Source organism: Vidua chalybeata, chromosome 5, assembly GCF_026979565.1.
Source record: "Vidua chalybeata isolate OUT-0048 chromosome 5, bVidCha1 merged haplotype, whole genome shotgun sequence".
Taxonomy (NCBI): Eukaryota; Metazoa; Chordata; class Aves; order Passeriformes; family Viduidae; genus Vidua; species Vidua chalybeata.
This window is the reverse complement of record NC_071534.1, coordinates 70,626,594-70,642,808: the sequence shown is the minus strand read 5'-3', so window position 1 is coordinate 70,642,808 and position 16,215 is coordinate 70,626,594. Positions and strand designations below refer to the sequence as shown.

The 16,215-nt window shown below is 47.6% G+C and overlaps 1 protein-coding gene across 2 annotated transcripts in view; it reads right to left on the bottom strand.

The window, feature by feature from the left end:
• EXOC4 (exocyst complex component 4) overlaps positions 1–16,215 on the bottom strand; it is a 309,659-nt gene that overhangs the window by 52,002 nt on the left and 241,442 nt on the right. For both annotated transcript variants that reach the window (XM_053943114.1, XM_053943113.1), the window contains exon 12: positions 2,940–3,076. In XM_053943114.1, the coding sequence (XP_053799089.1) occupies positions 2,940–3,076 (137 nt within the window). The remainder of the gene's footprint in view (positions 1–2,939; positions 3,077–16,215) is intronic.

Sequence of the window (16,215 nt, the reverse complement as noted above, 5' to 3'; positions counted from 1 at the left end):
GACGTCCTTCCCGAGCTGTTCCCGCAGAGAACTCCGGATCGAATCCTGCCTGGAGGAGCCTCCCTTTGGATGCTTTTCACCCACATTTGCTCACATTCCCCCTGAAGGAACAAACCCTACAAAAACACCTCTCTGCCTTCCCAAATTCTCACCCTTTGCCATCCCAAGAGCAGCCCTTGCTCCGCCAGCTCTGCCGGGTGGGATCGACTCCCAGCTCCAAGGAGTTCGTCCTGATTTTAAGGAGCTGTAAATAATCCTGACTCCACCAACTTTGCCAACACCAGGATTTATCCATCCCAACACCACAGGGAAAACCCTGGAGCAAAGGGCAGGGCTGTGTGGAGCCTGGATCCCTGCAGAGGGCATAACATCCCCGCGGATGGAAGCGGGAGGGCCGGGAGCTGCTCCGCTCCCCTGCATTCCCGGGAATGGGTACGGATTTCTATTTCAGTCCTTTGCCAGCAGCAAAACGAGAACGTTTCCTGTTTTTTTTTCCTCTTGCTGCAATCAGGAGATGGCCAAATTAGCGTTGTCCTAATTAGCCCTCAGCAGGTGCCAAAGCCAGGAATGGCAAAGGAAGGAAGGAAGGACCGTCAAGTTCAAGCCAAACAAATCAAATCCATTGTCTGGCTCCAGGCAGGGAACTTTTGGGTGAAAAAGGAATATTTTGGACAATGGCACACGATTTAAGGGGGGTGTTCAGGCAAAGTTTAGCCTCTGCTCACTGCTATTGTTAATAATAATAATTATGATGATGAGCCCATTTGCCAGATGAAGTTTTTCCTGAATAAAATCAGGCAATGGGAAGTAATTTCTTGGTCAGGAAGCACAAGGGCTTTTTCAGGCTCAATAGCCATGGAGGGGATGATATAGAACAGCTATTCCAGCCCACATTCCTGCAGCATCTTTTAGTGGTTTTTTAATGGAATTACTTATCCCCATGGGATGAGGCGTGATCCTGGTTTTCCTGTCCAGGAGGGCCGTTTTACAGATGGATAACTGGGATGCCCTTAGAAGTTATTTATTGATATTTACCCAGGAAATCTCTGATAAATCAAGTACTTGAAGGGTTTAAACCCAAACACATCCATGGCTATGGACTGTGGTGCCTCGATCTTCTGTGCTCTGGTTGGGGAATGTTAGGGGTGGAGCATCCCAAAATGCCAGTGGGACAAGGACAGAGCATTTGGTGACTCCCTGTCAGATTACAGAATTGTTTTGGGAATCTTTCACCAAACCCAGTGTGTGGATTCACGTGGTTACTGATTCCTAAAATCACTGAATGTTTTAGGTTGGAAAAGGCCTCTAGGATGGAATCCAACCACCCCCAGCACTGCCAAGGCCACCCGTGTCCCCAAGTGTCACATCCACAGGACTTTGCATCCCCCCAGGGACAGGGACTCCACCCCTGCCCTGGGCAGCTCCTTCCAATGCCTGACCAATGTTTCAGGGAAGAAATTTTTTCTAATATTCAATCCAAACCTCTCCTACTGCAACTTAAAAATTTCAAGATGAGAGGAAATAGCCCTAAATTGCAACGAGACCTGAATACCCAAATCTCAACGGAATTAATTCAAATAAAGCTGAATTCCTTGCAAAATGTTCAAACGAAGAATCTGAATTACTTTACCAAAGAGAAAAAGTCACATTCAGCCATTTATTTTTAAAGATGACACTTAAGACTCTCAGTGGCCAACTCGAGGTCACATTTTAGCATGGAATTATGGAATGGTTTGGGTTGGAAGGGACCATCCACTTCTACCCCCTGCCATGGCAGGGACACCTCCCACTGTCCCAGGGTGATCCAAACCCTGCCCAGCCTGGCCTTGGACATTCCAGGGATGCAGGGGCAGCCCCAGCTGCTCTGGCAATTCCAGCCCAACCAGGAATTCCCAATTCCCAAGATCCCATCCATCCCTGCCCTCTGGCAGTGGGAGCCATTCCCTGTGTCCTGTCCCTGCAGGCCTTGTCCCCAGTCCCTCTGCAGCTCTCCTGGAGCCCCTTTAGGCCCTGGAAGGTCTCATCCTGCCTGACTAAGGGAAGAACTGGAGTAATTTCTAAGCTCTACCACCACTGCCATCCACATCTCAAGACCCTAAACCACGCTGTGATGTGGATAAATCCACTGGGAAACCACAACTCCCCATAATTCCACTGACCATTATTCCAGCTTTTTTATCCCTAGAAGGAAACACCCTTGACCACTCCTGACCACTGCTGGCAGAAATGGGGGTGTGTGTTCTATTCCTATCTGATGGGGCAGCTCTCTGCTGTCCATGGGGCAGTTTTTTCTTTATCTCTCCCACAGCCAATCCTCCCTCCAGGAGATCTCTTCTGTCCATGGCCACTGAGTGTCCCTGCATGGCTGAGAAAATTCCAGCATCCCATGGGGAGATGCTGTGCCCAGGGCAGGAGCCAAGCATTCCTACCTGGATCCAATCTGACTCCTGCAACACCACAGCAGCCTTTGCCCACTGCATTCCCAGAGGAGCAGCTTTCTGCCCCACTGCATTCCCAGAGGGAGCCCAGGCCCATCTCCAGCAGCCCTGGAGCTCCAGAGGAAAACTCCAGCCTTGTCCAGGATCCTGCTCCAGCAGAAGCACAGCTGGCACTGCAGGAGGGCTGAGCCCCCATGGAATGGCACTGCTGCCACCTCCCTGACCCACAGCCTGCCAGCTCTGTTCTGACTCTGGCACTGGGTTGTTTTCTTTTTTGTACTATTGCGTTTGTATTTTTAATTTCCCTAGCAAAGAACCGTTATTCCTATTCCCATATCTTTGACCAAGAGCCTCTTAATTTCAGAATTCTAACAATTCAGAGGGAGGGGGTTTACATTTTCCATTTCAGGGGAGGCTCCTGCCTTGCTCAGCAGGCACCTGCCTGTTCAAACCAAGACAACAGCCAAGGCCAAAGAGCAGCCATTCCCCCCGGGGCTGTACCTGTAGGCCAGGGTGCAGGTGTCCTTGTACTCCTGCAGCTTCACGCACACCATGTTGAGGAACTGGTCCGAGTAGGCGCTCAGGTCGTGCATGAGGTCCATCAGGTCCTGCACTGTCTTCTCCACGATCACCGTGCTCTGGGGAAGGGGGGACAAAAACCCAGGCGTGAGCAGCAGCTCGGTGAAGCTTTATCTCAGCCCTCTCCTGCTTTGCTGATTTTTGTCACAGACGTGCAGCTGGTGCTCTGCCAGTGGCTCCCGCGAGGCTGAGCAAGTGAGGGAAAGGGAAAGACTGGGCCAGGAAAGGAGGAAAGTGGTTTAAGGGTTTGAATATCAGCTCGGGAAGTTTGGGTTTCTGAGCCACTTCCTGAAGTTCACCAGGTGTTTCCTTCAGTAGGTGAAACCTCAAAAGGCAAAGCTGTGATTTTTTAGAGGTACACACAGCGCAAAGTGCTGCTCCATATCCTACAGATCCTGGAATCACTGAGGTTGGAAGAGACTTCCCAGACCATCCAATCCAACCTTTGATCAATCCTTACCTTGCCACCCCAAACAGAGCCCAGAGTGACACTAAAACACCCAATGAGCAGGTTTGGTTTCCTCCAGCCTGCAGGAGGAATCATATATCCAACAATGTCCAAGATTTCTACAGCTCCGTAGGAATTCTGGGATTTCTGAGGCCCCCTCAAGGTGACTTGGCACAGTTTGGAATTATTTTGCCCACTGTGTTTGATTTTGTTGCTGCAAACAAGACAGAGGGGAGGTCACAGCAGTCCCAGGTTGATATAAATTGAATTATTGATGGTCTCAGTAGAGTGAAGGGTTATTCCTGAACTGCAGAAAAGGCAAAGGAAGATACTGAAGCATTTGGGAACCCTGAGAAATTCTGGACTCAAATTACATGGGAGGATCCCAGGGATTTGGGAAGAGCCCCCCTTCCCCTGTGTTCATCAAGACGTGAGGAGAAGCTGGCGACTCACAGCAAAATCTCATCAACCCCCACACGGCCACCTCTGCCACACCCCCACCAGCCCAGCTTCCACCTCTCCACTGATTTCCCGATTAAAGCCTGGCAGCATTGCCCTGATCCCTGATCCTGCTCCTCCAGAGCAACCCCTGAGGGACAGGAACTGATCCTGCTCTGCTCCCTGTCCCTGACTTGGTTAAAAAGCACCTTCCAACCTCGTCCTCTTTGGGAACTCTCCCAGATCCTTGGGATAGGGGGTTCCCCGAGGGCTCAGGCACCGCCTGTGCTGTTCCTGGGATGTTCTTGGCTCCCAGCTGCACTTGGAGGAAAAAAGCTCATCCCATTCCATGCCATCCATGGCAGGGACACCTCCCACTGTCCCAGGCTGCTCCAGCCCCAGTGTCCAGCCTGGCCTTGGACATTCCAGGGATGCAGGGGCAGCCCCAGCTGCTCTGGCAATTCCAGCCCAGCCAGGAATTCCCAATTCCCAAGATCCCATCCATCCCTGCCCTCTGGCAGTGGGAGCCATTCCCTGTGTCCTGTCCCTGCAGGCCTTGTCCCCAGTCCCTCTGCAGCTCTCCTGGAGCTCCTGGAATGTGCTGGAAGCTCTCCCTGGATCCTTCCCTTCTCCAGGTGAGCACCCCCAGCTCTCCCAGCCTAGCTCCAGAGCAGAGGGGCTCCAGCCCTGCAGCAGCTCCATGGATTCTTCTGGATTTGCTCCAGGTCCTTCTGCTGTTGTCCCCAGGACTGGAGCAGCTCTGCAGGTGGGGTCTCACCTGAGCAGAGCCTGATGTGGTTTGAGATTAAAGTGCTGAGAAATGTGCTGAGGGATTAAAGTCACCATTGATCCCTCAGGAATAAAAAGAAGAAAATCCTCCCCTAGCTCATGTAGCAACACAGAAGACGAAAACAATTCATTTTTTGTGTGGATAATCAGATTTTTCCTTTTCCAGGGTGGGGTTTCCAGCAGATCCATGGAATCAAATGATCCTCTGCAGGATCTTCCCAGAAGTAGGATCTGTCCTGCCACGAATCCTCCTGTGAACCCTCCTAGGGTGGACACAAAACCACATGAGGAGGAATCAAACCTGGCCTCGATCCAGCTCATTTCTATTTCTTTTTGTAACTCAGCATTTGGAAAAAAAACCAACAACCTAAAAACACACGAGTGGCTGTTAAAACAGAAAGTATTGTGGTTTTTATGGAGTTTTCCCCACTTATTTTCCTCAACAACATTAAAATTCCAGCAAAGCTCCTGCCGGTGTCTGGATTTTAGAATAAACCCTACTGATGTAAAGGGAACACAAAGCTACTTGAATGATTAAAAAAAAAAAATAATAAAAAAAGGGAGAAGAAAGGGAATTACCATATAAAAGAAGACACTGCCAGATACGTAATGGCCATTTCCCTGAGACATCTTAACCTTTCCCAAAGCCCTGCTGCCACCTCTGCAGGTGTCCCTGGGGACACCCTGTCTGAGGAGCCATTTGGGAAGCTGGATTCGTTAGCTGGGCCAGCCTTGGAGCTTCTGAAAGTCCCCAAAATGAAAGGCAGCTCACACATTAGCCCAGAGCCACAATCCCGTTGCCTCTGCCCCATCTGGATTCGTTAATGGATGTGATCAAAGCTTAATTTTATGGTGAGGCACTTCAGTGGAGCCTGTTAAAAAAAAAAAAAAAAAAAAAAAAAGCCCCACACTAACAAGGAAACTCATCCCGGGAACAATATCCAGCCCCTCACACCTGAATCCCAACACCACGCCGAGGGGATGGTTCATTACTCCTCCAGCAAGGTTTTCAAAGAGGCTGAAGGCTGCTAAAAAGAAAAAGAAATTCCTCCTGACGCCCTCCTGTCCCTCAGCTGTGGTCGGGGACGAGGATAAAACAGAGAGCACCGCTGGTTATTAACACTGTGGGGTTTGTCTTTAATGGGTTTTGCAAACATTTGCCATTATCCCTTGATTTGCTCCGTATTCCCAGCTGGGCTGGAGCTTCAGGTGATGTAAAGCAGCTCCAGGGCAGGCAGAATCCCTGCTCTGACTGCGGGGTGGTGCAGAACAAGCAGGTATTACACCAGCAATATATGGAATTTATATGTTCCATATTGTCTATTCCATATTATCTATGGAATATACAAATTCCATATATATTCTGGAGATATTATGCCAGCCATTCCATGGGGATTTCAGTAGTCCAGCCATTCCTTTGGGGTTTCAGTATTCCAGCCATTCCTCTGGGGTTATTGCCCTGTGGAGCCCCAGTGAAGAGGGTTAAGAATGACTGGAGGAAGAGAGCCCTGGAGGTAAAACAACACAGCTGTCTTTTTAAGGCTTCCTTAAAAACCCAATTTCAGGACAATAAAGGTGATTTTCAAAGAGTCCTCGACACGCACAAAATTCAAACCAACAGCTCAAACCTCCAAAACTTTCAGCTTTGCATAAAATCAGAGAATAATTTGGGCTGGAAGAGACCTTAAAGTCCATCCAGTGCCACCCCTGCCACGGGCAGAACACCTTCCACTATCCCAGGTTATTCCAACCCCCATCCAACCTGGGCTGGGACTTTCCCAAGGATGGGAAGTGTTTAATTTTATTTTCTAGCTCGCTTTGAGGAGCACTTGGATTAGGGGAACAATCTTCGTCCTTGATTTTTTTTTTTTTAAATTTTAATTTTTTCCAGAAATCACAGCTTTTCCCATGCCTTGGGAAGGAGAACCTCCATTCCCTCGCTGCATTTCCTTGGGGAATGCAGACAAAAGATGGGAATATCCTGCTCAGAAATATCCTCACCAAAACACAGCAGATGGAGGAAGAGACCTTGGCACTGGAAAAGTTGTCCGTTTTTCCTTGATTACTGCCCATCACAAAATATCTCCTCGAGATGCCTTGGCAGAGGAAGGCACCAGATGAGGGCTGCCTTAAAGGAGAAGAATTAATAAAGCCTGATCTAATTTTTAAGCTGGAGTTTAGCTGACACCTGACAATTTTTAAGCACCAAGCAGAGCCCAGCTGCAATTAAATCAGGACAGGAGAGAGGGAAAGTTTTCAAAGCTCTTCAGGCTCAGTGCTGAGCCACAGCTCTGGATTTGGAACTCCCAAGGGACAAAACTTAAATTCCTTAAACTTAAACACCTGCCCAGGTATTTAATAAATAAATATCTTATAAATACCAAGTGCTAATAAATATCAAGTGCTGTCAGTGCCTTGGAGGGCAGTGGGAAAGGGAGATAAAAATTGGGGCTTTTCACCCAAATTTCTCTCAAAAATGGAAGAACTCTCACTAAATGAGCAGAGTCAGAGATGGGAATCACTGAAACCTGAAAAGCAGGAGCTAGGGAGCCAGTCTGCCTGGAATTTTGGGATAAATGGGCTGTTTGATGCTCTTTGGTGGCTCTAAAATAGCCAACACCAGCTCTGAGGCCACAGGAGTGGGAATGGGAAGAGTTGGAGCCATCAGTGCCCTGGGGAGCCAACCTGGAGCCCTATTCCAGCACCAACACTAAAATAAAATAGTAAAACAATAAAATAGGAGTAAAACCAGCCCTGAACCAACTAAATTAATTTTTTTTTTTTTTAGCTAACAGAGGAAAAAGGAGAGACAAAATTCCCTCTTCTACTGATCAGTGGTTATCCCACGTGGAGTGATAACACCATTTTCCCACTTTTCTTCCTGGCACATCCAGGTTTTACAAAGGGTTGGAGTTTTTAGAATGTATCAATTCCATTCAAATGCATGTTTAGCAGCAAAATCTCTTTTTACAGTCTCCAATCTGACAGCCTGCTTTCCTCTCCCAGGAAAATCCATTATTCCAGTATCAGTTGTGCCCGTTACTATGGTTATACTACACCCTACTACAACTTTGCTTCCCAAATGCTCCTAACTCCAAGGGATTATTTCTTTTTTTCAATGCAGGTGATATTTTAATTTTTATGGAATTTTTCCTGAGTGAATTCACCCCATGGATGTGAGCCCAGGAGCTGCTGGAATTCTCTCCCTGCTTTAAATGTGATGTTGCAGGAGCCAAATGAGTGCACAAACAAGGTCTTGGATAAATCTTATTTACCTGGCACTGTGTGATCCGGGAAAGCTTTGCTCCAGTGAGCTGGAGTATTGATGAAGAGCAAAACGTACATTTGTTTGTCTTTTTTAAAAAGGAGAACATGAACCATAAAATCTGCTCTTTCCTGTATTACTGTGGCCATGTGGGAAACTCGGAGCTTAAGGGTTTAGAATATAGCAATATATACAAAGCAAGATGGAGGTTTTGGGGCAGAGGCTGCTCCTTCTTCTTCACCTCCTTCTCCATGGGTTTGGGTGGTTTTGTGTAATTGGATAAAAAAGTCCACATTGAAGGCACAGGTGGTTGGTTATTGGGTTAAAAGTGAAAATAATTGAGGTGTCATTTCTTAATTGGACAGTTTATCCTTAAAAGGCCTTGTAGAGAGAGAGATGGGGCTCCATTTTTAGTTTGTTAAAGTGAGGTGCTGTAGAACTCACAGATTGTGAGACTGTGACATAGATAAAAATGAATAATCATCTGTGTCCAAACAAGAAACACTGTCTCACACATTTAAACCCAACCCTTACAAGAAGAAGTTAAGACTCAACAGGAAAGGACCTTCAGGATCGTCCAGTGCCACCCCTGCCATGGCAGGGACACCTCCCACTGTCCCAGGCTGCTCCAGCCCCAGTGCCCAGCCTTTCCTGGGACATTCCAGGGATGCAGGGGCAGCCCCAGCTGCTCTGGCAATTCCAGCCCAGCCAGGAATTCCCAATTCCCAAGATCCCATCCATCCCTGCCCTCTGGCACTGGGAGCCATTCCCTGTGTCCTGTCCCTGCAGGCCTTGTCCCCAGTCCCTCTGCAGCTCTCCTGGAGCCCCTTTAGGGCCTGGAATGTGCTGGAAGCTCTCCCTGGATCCTTCTCCTCTACAGGGGAACATTCCCAGCTCTCCCAGCCTGGGATTGGATCCATCTCCTCTCCAAGAAATTTATGGACCCAGGGGCTTCACTTGGAATCTCAGGAAACCATGAAGGGTCTCCCTTCCCTTTTCCTCTCTTTTCTATCCCCAATTTCCAGTTAAACTGAGTCCCTTCCTACAGAATCCCAGAACCATCCAACCTCTCCCTGCATGGATTTTCAGGCAGGACAGGGATTTAACCCCTGGGCTGCAGCTCAGCTTTTCCCCACTGCCCTCTGTGAAGTGTGATGTTCACTTCCATCAACTTCAGCTCGTTTGTCCCAGAAGAAATAAATTTTGCCAGTGTCAAGACAGGAAAATGTGACTGGATAACTCCACATGGAAAGTTTTTCCAAGGGGAAATGCTCCACTCAACTCTTCTTTGTAGCCCTGATGACCTGGACTGTGCAAATATTTGATGATATTTGCACAGAAAAAGGTAAAAACCCCTTTCCTTTGTGACCTCCTGAACGCCTGTGACATTGGGATCCTTTCCAAGCTCCTCGTTTTTACTTCATTCCAGACTTCCCAGCCAGCCATGAGGAGGTCCAGCAGGTGGGAGCTGAAGCTGGATCACAGGAGAGCAGAAATGAGCTCTGTGTCTCTGAATTAACCACAGGAACAGCTGGGTGAGCTGGATTCTCCATCTCTCACAGGCTCAAAATCAAGCCCAGGTGCTTTCCTGGGAGAGTCGCCGCATTCCCAATGGAATTACGGAACTTGATGAGGAAATTACTGGGTGGAGAAATCACTGGGTGAACTTTGCTGGCAGATCTGGTGAATTTATTCTGATTTTGAACTCAAATTCCACAAGAAAAGATGCCCAAGTTATGCTTAAAAACCCCAATCCAACAAAAGCTCCATCCCAGGAGCTCTGACCCTGGAATATCTAAAAGTGGTGGCATTTTGTTCTCCAGCACCAGCAAAGTCAATCTGTCCACCCAAAACACACCAGAACTGTTCAAATCTCATGATTTCCCCACAAAATTCTCAGCACATCAACCCAGGAGCTTCCCAGCATCCCAAAAAGGGGCTGGATCTCAGCAGGATCAAGGTTAAGTTTGGAAAAGACCTCTCAGATCACTGAGTCCAACCATCAGCCATGGCCACCACCAAACCACGTCCCCAGGTGCCACCTCCACATGGTTTTTGAACTCTTCCAGGGATGGAGACTCCATCACTTCCCTGGGCAGCTGTGCCAGTGCCGGACAATCCGAGAATTCCCTGCCAAGGTGGGCTCTCCAGGTGCTCTCAATACCTCCAAAAATCCCAGCTGGACTGGAAGTATCCACATGAGGAGATGCCTTTCCATGACCTTCAATCCCTGATCCCAAGCTGGCTCCCAACCCAGCTTTGCTACAAACCTAAAAATCAGGGAATAGGAAAATTGTCACTTGGACAAGGATTCTCTTTGATTTATTCCCATTTCACTTGCAGTGCAGAGGGGCAGGGAAGGGAAAATCTGGTTGGACACAGGGGGAAGTTTGTGACAGCCCCAACTTCCAGCCCTGACATTATCCCCTCGAGACACCAAAATCCTCCTGGAATGATCCAGCAGCCACAGCATAATCAGGAATATCAGTGCCTTGGCAGGGAGATGGACGGGATAATTTAATTGGTCTTTTGTATCTCTCCCTTCTCTGATCCCGCTGAGTTCTGGAGTTATTATTAAAGGCATTTTTTAAGGTATTTTAATTTACTCCTCCAAATGGATTCCCATCCATTCACTCCCACCAAGTGAATGTTGTCAGGGACATTAGTGAGGTGATAAAATAGCTGCAGCTTCCCGCTGCTTTTAATGTGTTACATCCACCAGAAAAGTCATTAGCTCTTAGCCTTTAATACACCCTCTGCACTGCTGCAGAACTGTTTATCACTTAGAAGTGCCAGCACAGGCCAGGCTCTCCCTTTATTAATCAATATACATTTGTGCAGGGAAAAGGGACTCGCAGCCAGTGATTCCCAGCCTGGTTTGTGCTGTAGGAGCTGAAAAAAAAAAAAAACATCCCTGGCACTTTCACCCCCATCCCTGAATATTCCTAGAAGTGGCTTTCACTCGGTTTTTTTTTTTTTACACAACTCCCCCAATTACAGGTGAGCTGGTGGCAAGGTGAAAAATTTATTTCACCAGTGGTGAGTGGCAGCTTTCCCTCTCCTTTGTCATCCCTGCTCTAGAACATCATTAGCAGCTGCAGCACGGCACAAATGGAACGTGGAGTGTGGAATTAATGATGCTCGGGAGCAGAGCCGCCCCTTTGGGAGCCCGTTTTTAATAAATGTTTTCATACAGCTGGCCCAGTTTGGAGAATAAAACCCCTCAGTGTTATTTTTTATGTGCTCTGAGATCTATTTTTTTTTTCTCACAGTCTCAAAACCCCAGTATTTAAAGTATATTTATCTATTAAAAATGTCTTGCTGGAGATGGTGAGTATGAATGTTCAGTGATGCTCCTGGGAAGACACAGCGACCACGGCAAAGGCAGGTGGATGATGGAAAACTAAAAGAAATTGGGGAAAAAAGTAATTGAGAAAGGTTTAGCGGGGCTGAGCTGCCAAAAGAAAATGTTGTTGTGCCCCCAGATTGGTGCTGTCCAGTGCAAAGGCTGTAATTGTGATCTAAATTCAACACAATTAATGAAAGTGCAAGAGATCACTGCAAAACAAAGGGTGACATCCAGGAATGAGGGGTAAAGGCTTAAGAGGGACCCTGAGTTAATCCAGGCTGAGCTCCTGGGCTCACAAAGATGTCATTTCACTGAAATTAGAAGCCAATTTGTCAGATTTTGGCATAAGTGTCTAAAAGTCTCATTTGCAGAGGTGAGAGAACGCAGAGTGACCAGGCCAGTGTCACCAGCAGTGACATTTTGCTATAAAGGGGATCCCAAAAGATACTCAAACCTCACCTTTATGCATCAAAATTCACCTTTCAGCACCAAAATTCACATTTCTGTCTCACCCTTTGTTAATTAATGAAGAATTCTTTGTTCACCAAAGCAATCCCTGGCAAACACGGGGGCAGAGCAGAGGCCTTGCTATGGATTCATCCCTCTGAGGCATCCCAAAGGGATTGCCAATCCCATGATTGGCAGGTAAATTCACAGTTTTGTTTTCTGTGCATTTATTTTATGCAGGGCTAAGGCTGGTCTTAAATTTGAAGGAGAAAAATATTTCCAAGGGGAATTTCCACACAAGAGGCCAGAGGTGGCCAGAGGGTGACAGTTTGGTTCTTCAGGTGTTTCTCAACAGAATGGGCAAAATTTTTCTCATTTCCATTAGAACATCCCAGTGCTGGAATGCAATTTATACATAAAACCACTGGAAAGACAGGAATTGGTTAGGAAAAGGATAGGAAGGAGAAAAATTCTTCTCTCAGATTGTTTGTTCAGCAGGACTTGAATTTCAATATTTTATTGCACAGGCCAGTGCTGGAACAACTGAACTCCAAGACAAGCAAGACATTGGAATTCCCAATCTCCACCTCCTTTGATTCCAAAGGATTTCAAACAAATGCAGTGCTGGGATGGAGAAATCCCAATGCAAGGAGGGGCCTCCCAAGCACCTCCAGGCAGAACCCAAGCAGAGCTGAGGGCTCCTCCCTGTTCCTCCTCCCAGGAATGACTCAAAAAGCAAAACCACTTGGGAATGGGAGGTGATGGACTCAAGGTCTCCACACAAGAATAGAATCCAAATATGACAATTTTTAATTTTATGGAACCCTTGGCATTATGCAGATTTTCCCAAGCTGGAAGCTATGAAGAGAATTGCTTTGTTTCCTGCAAAATGAAGTAGATTACAAAAACAAAAAAATCTGTAATTTCACTTATTCTCTTGGTTCACTTTTTTTTTTTCATCTACAAAAACCAAAAAAAAAAAAAAAAAAAAGAAGCAAATTTTGCATTTTTGGATCGTGGCATGAGCAGAGGTTGAATTGATCAACTGAAGGGTGCTTCAGGGGGTCTTTGCACATCCCAAAAGGGAAAATCCAGCCTGAATCCTGCCCCCATAAAGCACAGACAGGAGAAAACTCAGGGAAGCTGCACGTGCCGGCATCACTGGTGATTTATTCAATAAATTCAGCCTCGTGCTCCACACATCAAAGCCCGAGGAGATCACAGCTCTGTCCCTGGATGCCTCCAAAGGATTACTTGGAAATTCCTCGTGCGTGGAGGCTGCTCCCAGGATCCGACAGCTCGTGTTAACATGGAATTCATCAAACCTCAGTGACCACCCCAAGCCCCCAGAGACGTGGGAATGACAGACTCGGAGCTGGGGAGATGGGAGAACAGGCAACACCAGCCTTTGATTCCTGCCAGGAGAAGCAGGAATTACAACAAGCAGGAATTACAAGCCCCCGTGGGCTGGGAGCCAAATTGGAACATTTTTAACCCACTCTGTTCTCCTTCTGTTGTCTCTTCTTGCCTCAGGCCCCACCTGGTGACAAGTCCAAGGTTCCTTCCCAAAGGAAGATGATTCCAAGGAGGAGCCATGGTGTGAGGATGTAGCCCAATTCCTGGAATGGATTTCCAATGGCCCAATTTTTGGAATGGAAATGAAATTTCTGGAATTTCTAGGGATGGATTTGGAAAATGCCAGAGGCCTGCAGGGCACTTTCCCTTTCAGACTGACCTTCTCCGCTAGGAAAGCTCTGCCACACCAGTTTAAAGCAGCGTGGAAATGGGATCACTTGGACTTGTGGTGGAGTTTCCATCCCTGGAGGTGTCCAAGGAAGGCCTGGACGTGACAATCAAGTGCTCGGGGGACAAGGTGGGGATTGGGCAGAAGTTGGAGCTGATGGTGCTGGAGGACTTTTCCAGTCACAAGGATTCTGTGATTTTCTGGGAATCTCATAGACGGGACAGAGATAGTCCCAGAGCAATCCCAGAATCGTCTGGGTTCCAAGGAACCTTCAAGCACATCCAAGTGCTACGCCATCCATGGGCAGGGACACCTTCCACCATCCCAGGCTGCTCCAAGCCCCAATGTCCAGCCTGGCCTTGGACACTTCCAGGGATGCAGGGGCAGCCACAGCTGCTGTGGGAATTTCATTCCAGCCCCTCCCTACCATCCCAGCCAGGAATTCCTAATTCCCAATATCCCCTCCATCCCTTCCCTCTGGCAGTGGGAAGCCATTCCCTGTGTCCTGCCCCTCCATGCCTTGCAGTAAAGATAAATCCTGAATCACACATCAAGGACACCTTTGCTTCCTTCAGATCCCAACTATTTTCATCACGATTTTCCCAAAGACCTGCCCATTAATCCAAAACCCAAACCAAAACGAAACAGCTGCACTTCACAGTTTCCTACACTAAGCACTGAGTGTTTCCACTCCCTGAGCTGGGAATCCAAGGAACTACTCAGCATTTTAGCAACCACCTGCTCCTAACCCAGGATTTCTGTCATCGCAAAGCACCGTGCGACGGCAAAACCCCACTCCCAAAACCCAGCAAAAAAGCCGCATGGAAAAGAAGTTGTCTTTTCCCCCCAAAAAACCCCACATTTTAGGAGGAATAAAGAATAAAAGACATCAAACTGGGAAGTGAAAAACCCACTGGGTCAGCTCATTACAGGAGATGTCTGATAACGGCGGCGCTGCTGTTGTTCAATCCCCGGCCAGCGCCGTAACGAGCAATCCCGCTTGGAAAATGGGCTGGATGGGGCCATGGATCTTCCCTTCCCACGTGGAATTTGTGCATCATTTCCTGACAGAGCCATCTCCCCTCCCCAGCAGCCAGAGCATCTCCGAGAGGCCTCCCGGGCAGTTACGGATGGCGGGGAAGGAGCGCTTTGTTTTACCGCCCGTTGTTTTCCCACGGCTAACGACGCTCGCGTGATTGTCCTGCGGACAAATCCATGCAGGCGTTCAGTGGGGAAGGCGAGGCAGCCAAAACTTGGCTGGGATGGAGCCATCCACACAAAACATTCATCTATTAACCAAACAGCAGCGCTTCCAAACGCAGCGGGGTCACCGCGCAGCCCTGCTGGGAAACGGGAATTAACTCGGAGTGGAGATCGTTTTGTCTCTGGAATGTTGTCACGTTTGTTGTCATGTTTGTTGCCATGTTCGTGGATGAATCCCAGGCTTTATTGGAAAGGCAGGTGGCACTCAAGATCGCTCATGGGAGAGCCCTTGGAACGCAAAGAGACCCGAGGAGAAATTAATCTCCCGCGGGTGGAATGGTGGGAATTCATCTCCGATGTTGTTGCAATTAATGGCAGTAAATTTCACTCAGTTTCACACAGAAGGAGCAAACTGGACTAGCTGAGTTACTACCATGTTACTACTCAGTTACTACCAGGATACTACTGCTTTTTGTTTTATACCTATGTAGAAAAAACATTTCCTGTCTTATCCAGGAAAACACGCGGCCTGATGGGGAACGTGCACCCAACAGGGAAGTGTTGGAGAAATGGGATAATCATCCCATCTGGGAAACAGACAATTTGGGTTTATCATTGGGCAAAAAAAAAGGGAATTTTCGGGGAGGAAAGAGGAATTTTAAATATTCACTGGTTGGTGCAACACGAAGTCAATCTGTATTTACAGATCTTCTTCCACTTCAGCAGTGCAGAGGTGGCTGAGGCATGTGGCTACATCAACCTCCCAAAAGGAGTTTCCTGAACTCTCTCCAAGTGAAGAGCCAATTAAATACCCTTTTGAAAGTCTTTTTTTTTTTTTGGCTAAACTGCTTTCACAAGCTCCTGTCCCTCAGCAGAATCACGGCAGTGGCACAGAGCACCCCGTGTGAAAAGGGAGGATTTTTCACCCCGAGTCACACAAATCCCATCCTCACCTCCATGCCCCACTCACTCATGTCCCAGGCGCCCTTCCCTCACCAACAGGAATTCAGAGCTGAGCATTTAGAGAGAATTCAGAGGAATTCAGAGAGAATTTTCTGGAGACCTCAGGGTACAAAAGTGAGGTCAAATGCTCGAGGTGGTGCTGAGCAGCTCTGTTCCCACAAAAGTAAAGCATTCCTGGCTGCTGGATCCCGAGTCCTTCCAAACCATCCTTGCTAAGATCACTCTGGGTGAGAAGAAGTTGGAAATGGCTTGTGATAAACCCGAGTCCTCTGAAAAACAGCTCAGCTTTCTGCTAAATCAATATCGACCTCAAAAAGGTTTTGTTGGTCCAGTACTTGAGAAAAACAATAAACTGAAATTCCGGAGCAAGACACAAGGTTTTTGATCAAAACAAATCAAGGGACAGCCCAAATTATTCCCACTGAGTTTTTATTTTCAGGTCCATGACTTGTCCAGCACTTGGAGCTCTAAAACCCCAGCTCCTGCACATTTTGGCAGTTCATATTCCAGGAAAATGGGTCGTGGAATCCCAGAGGGATTTGGGTTGGAAGG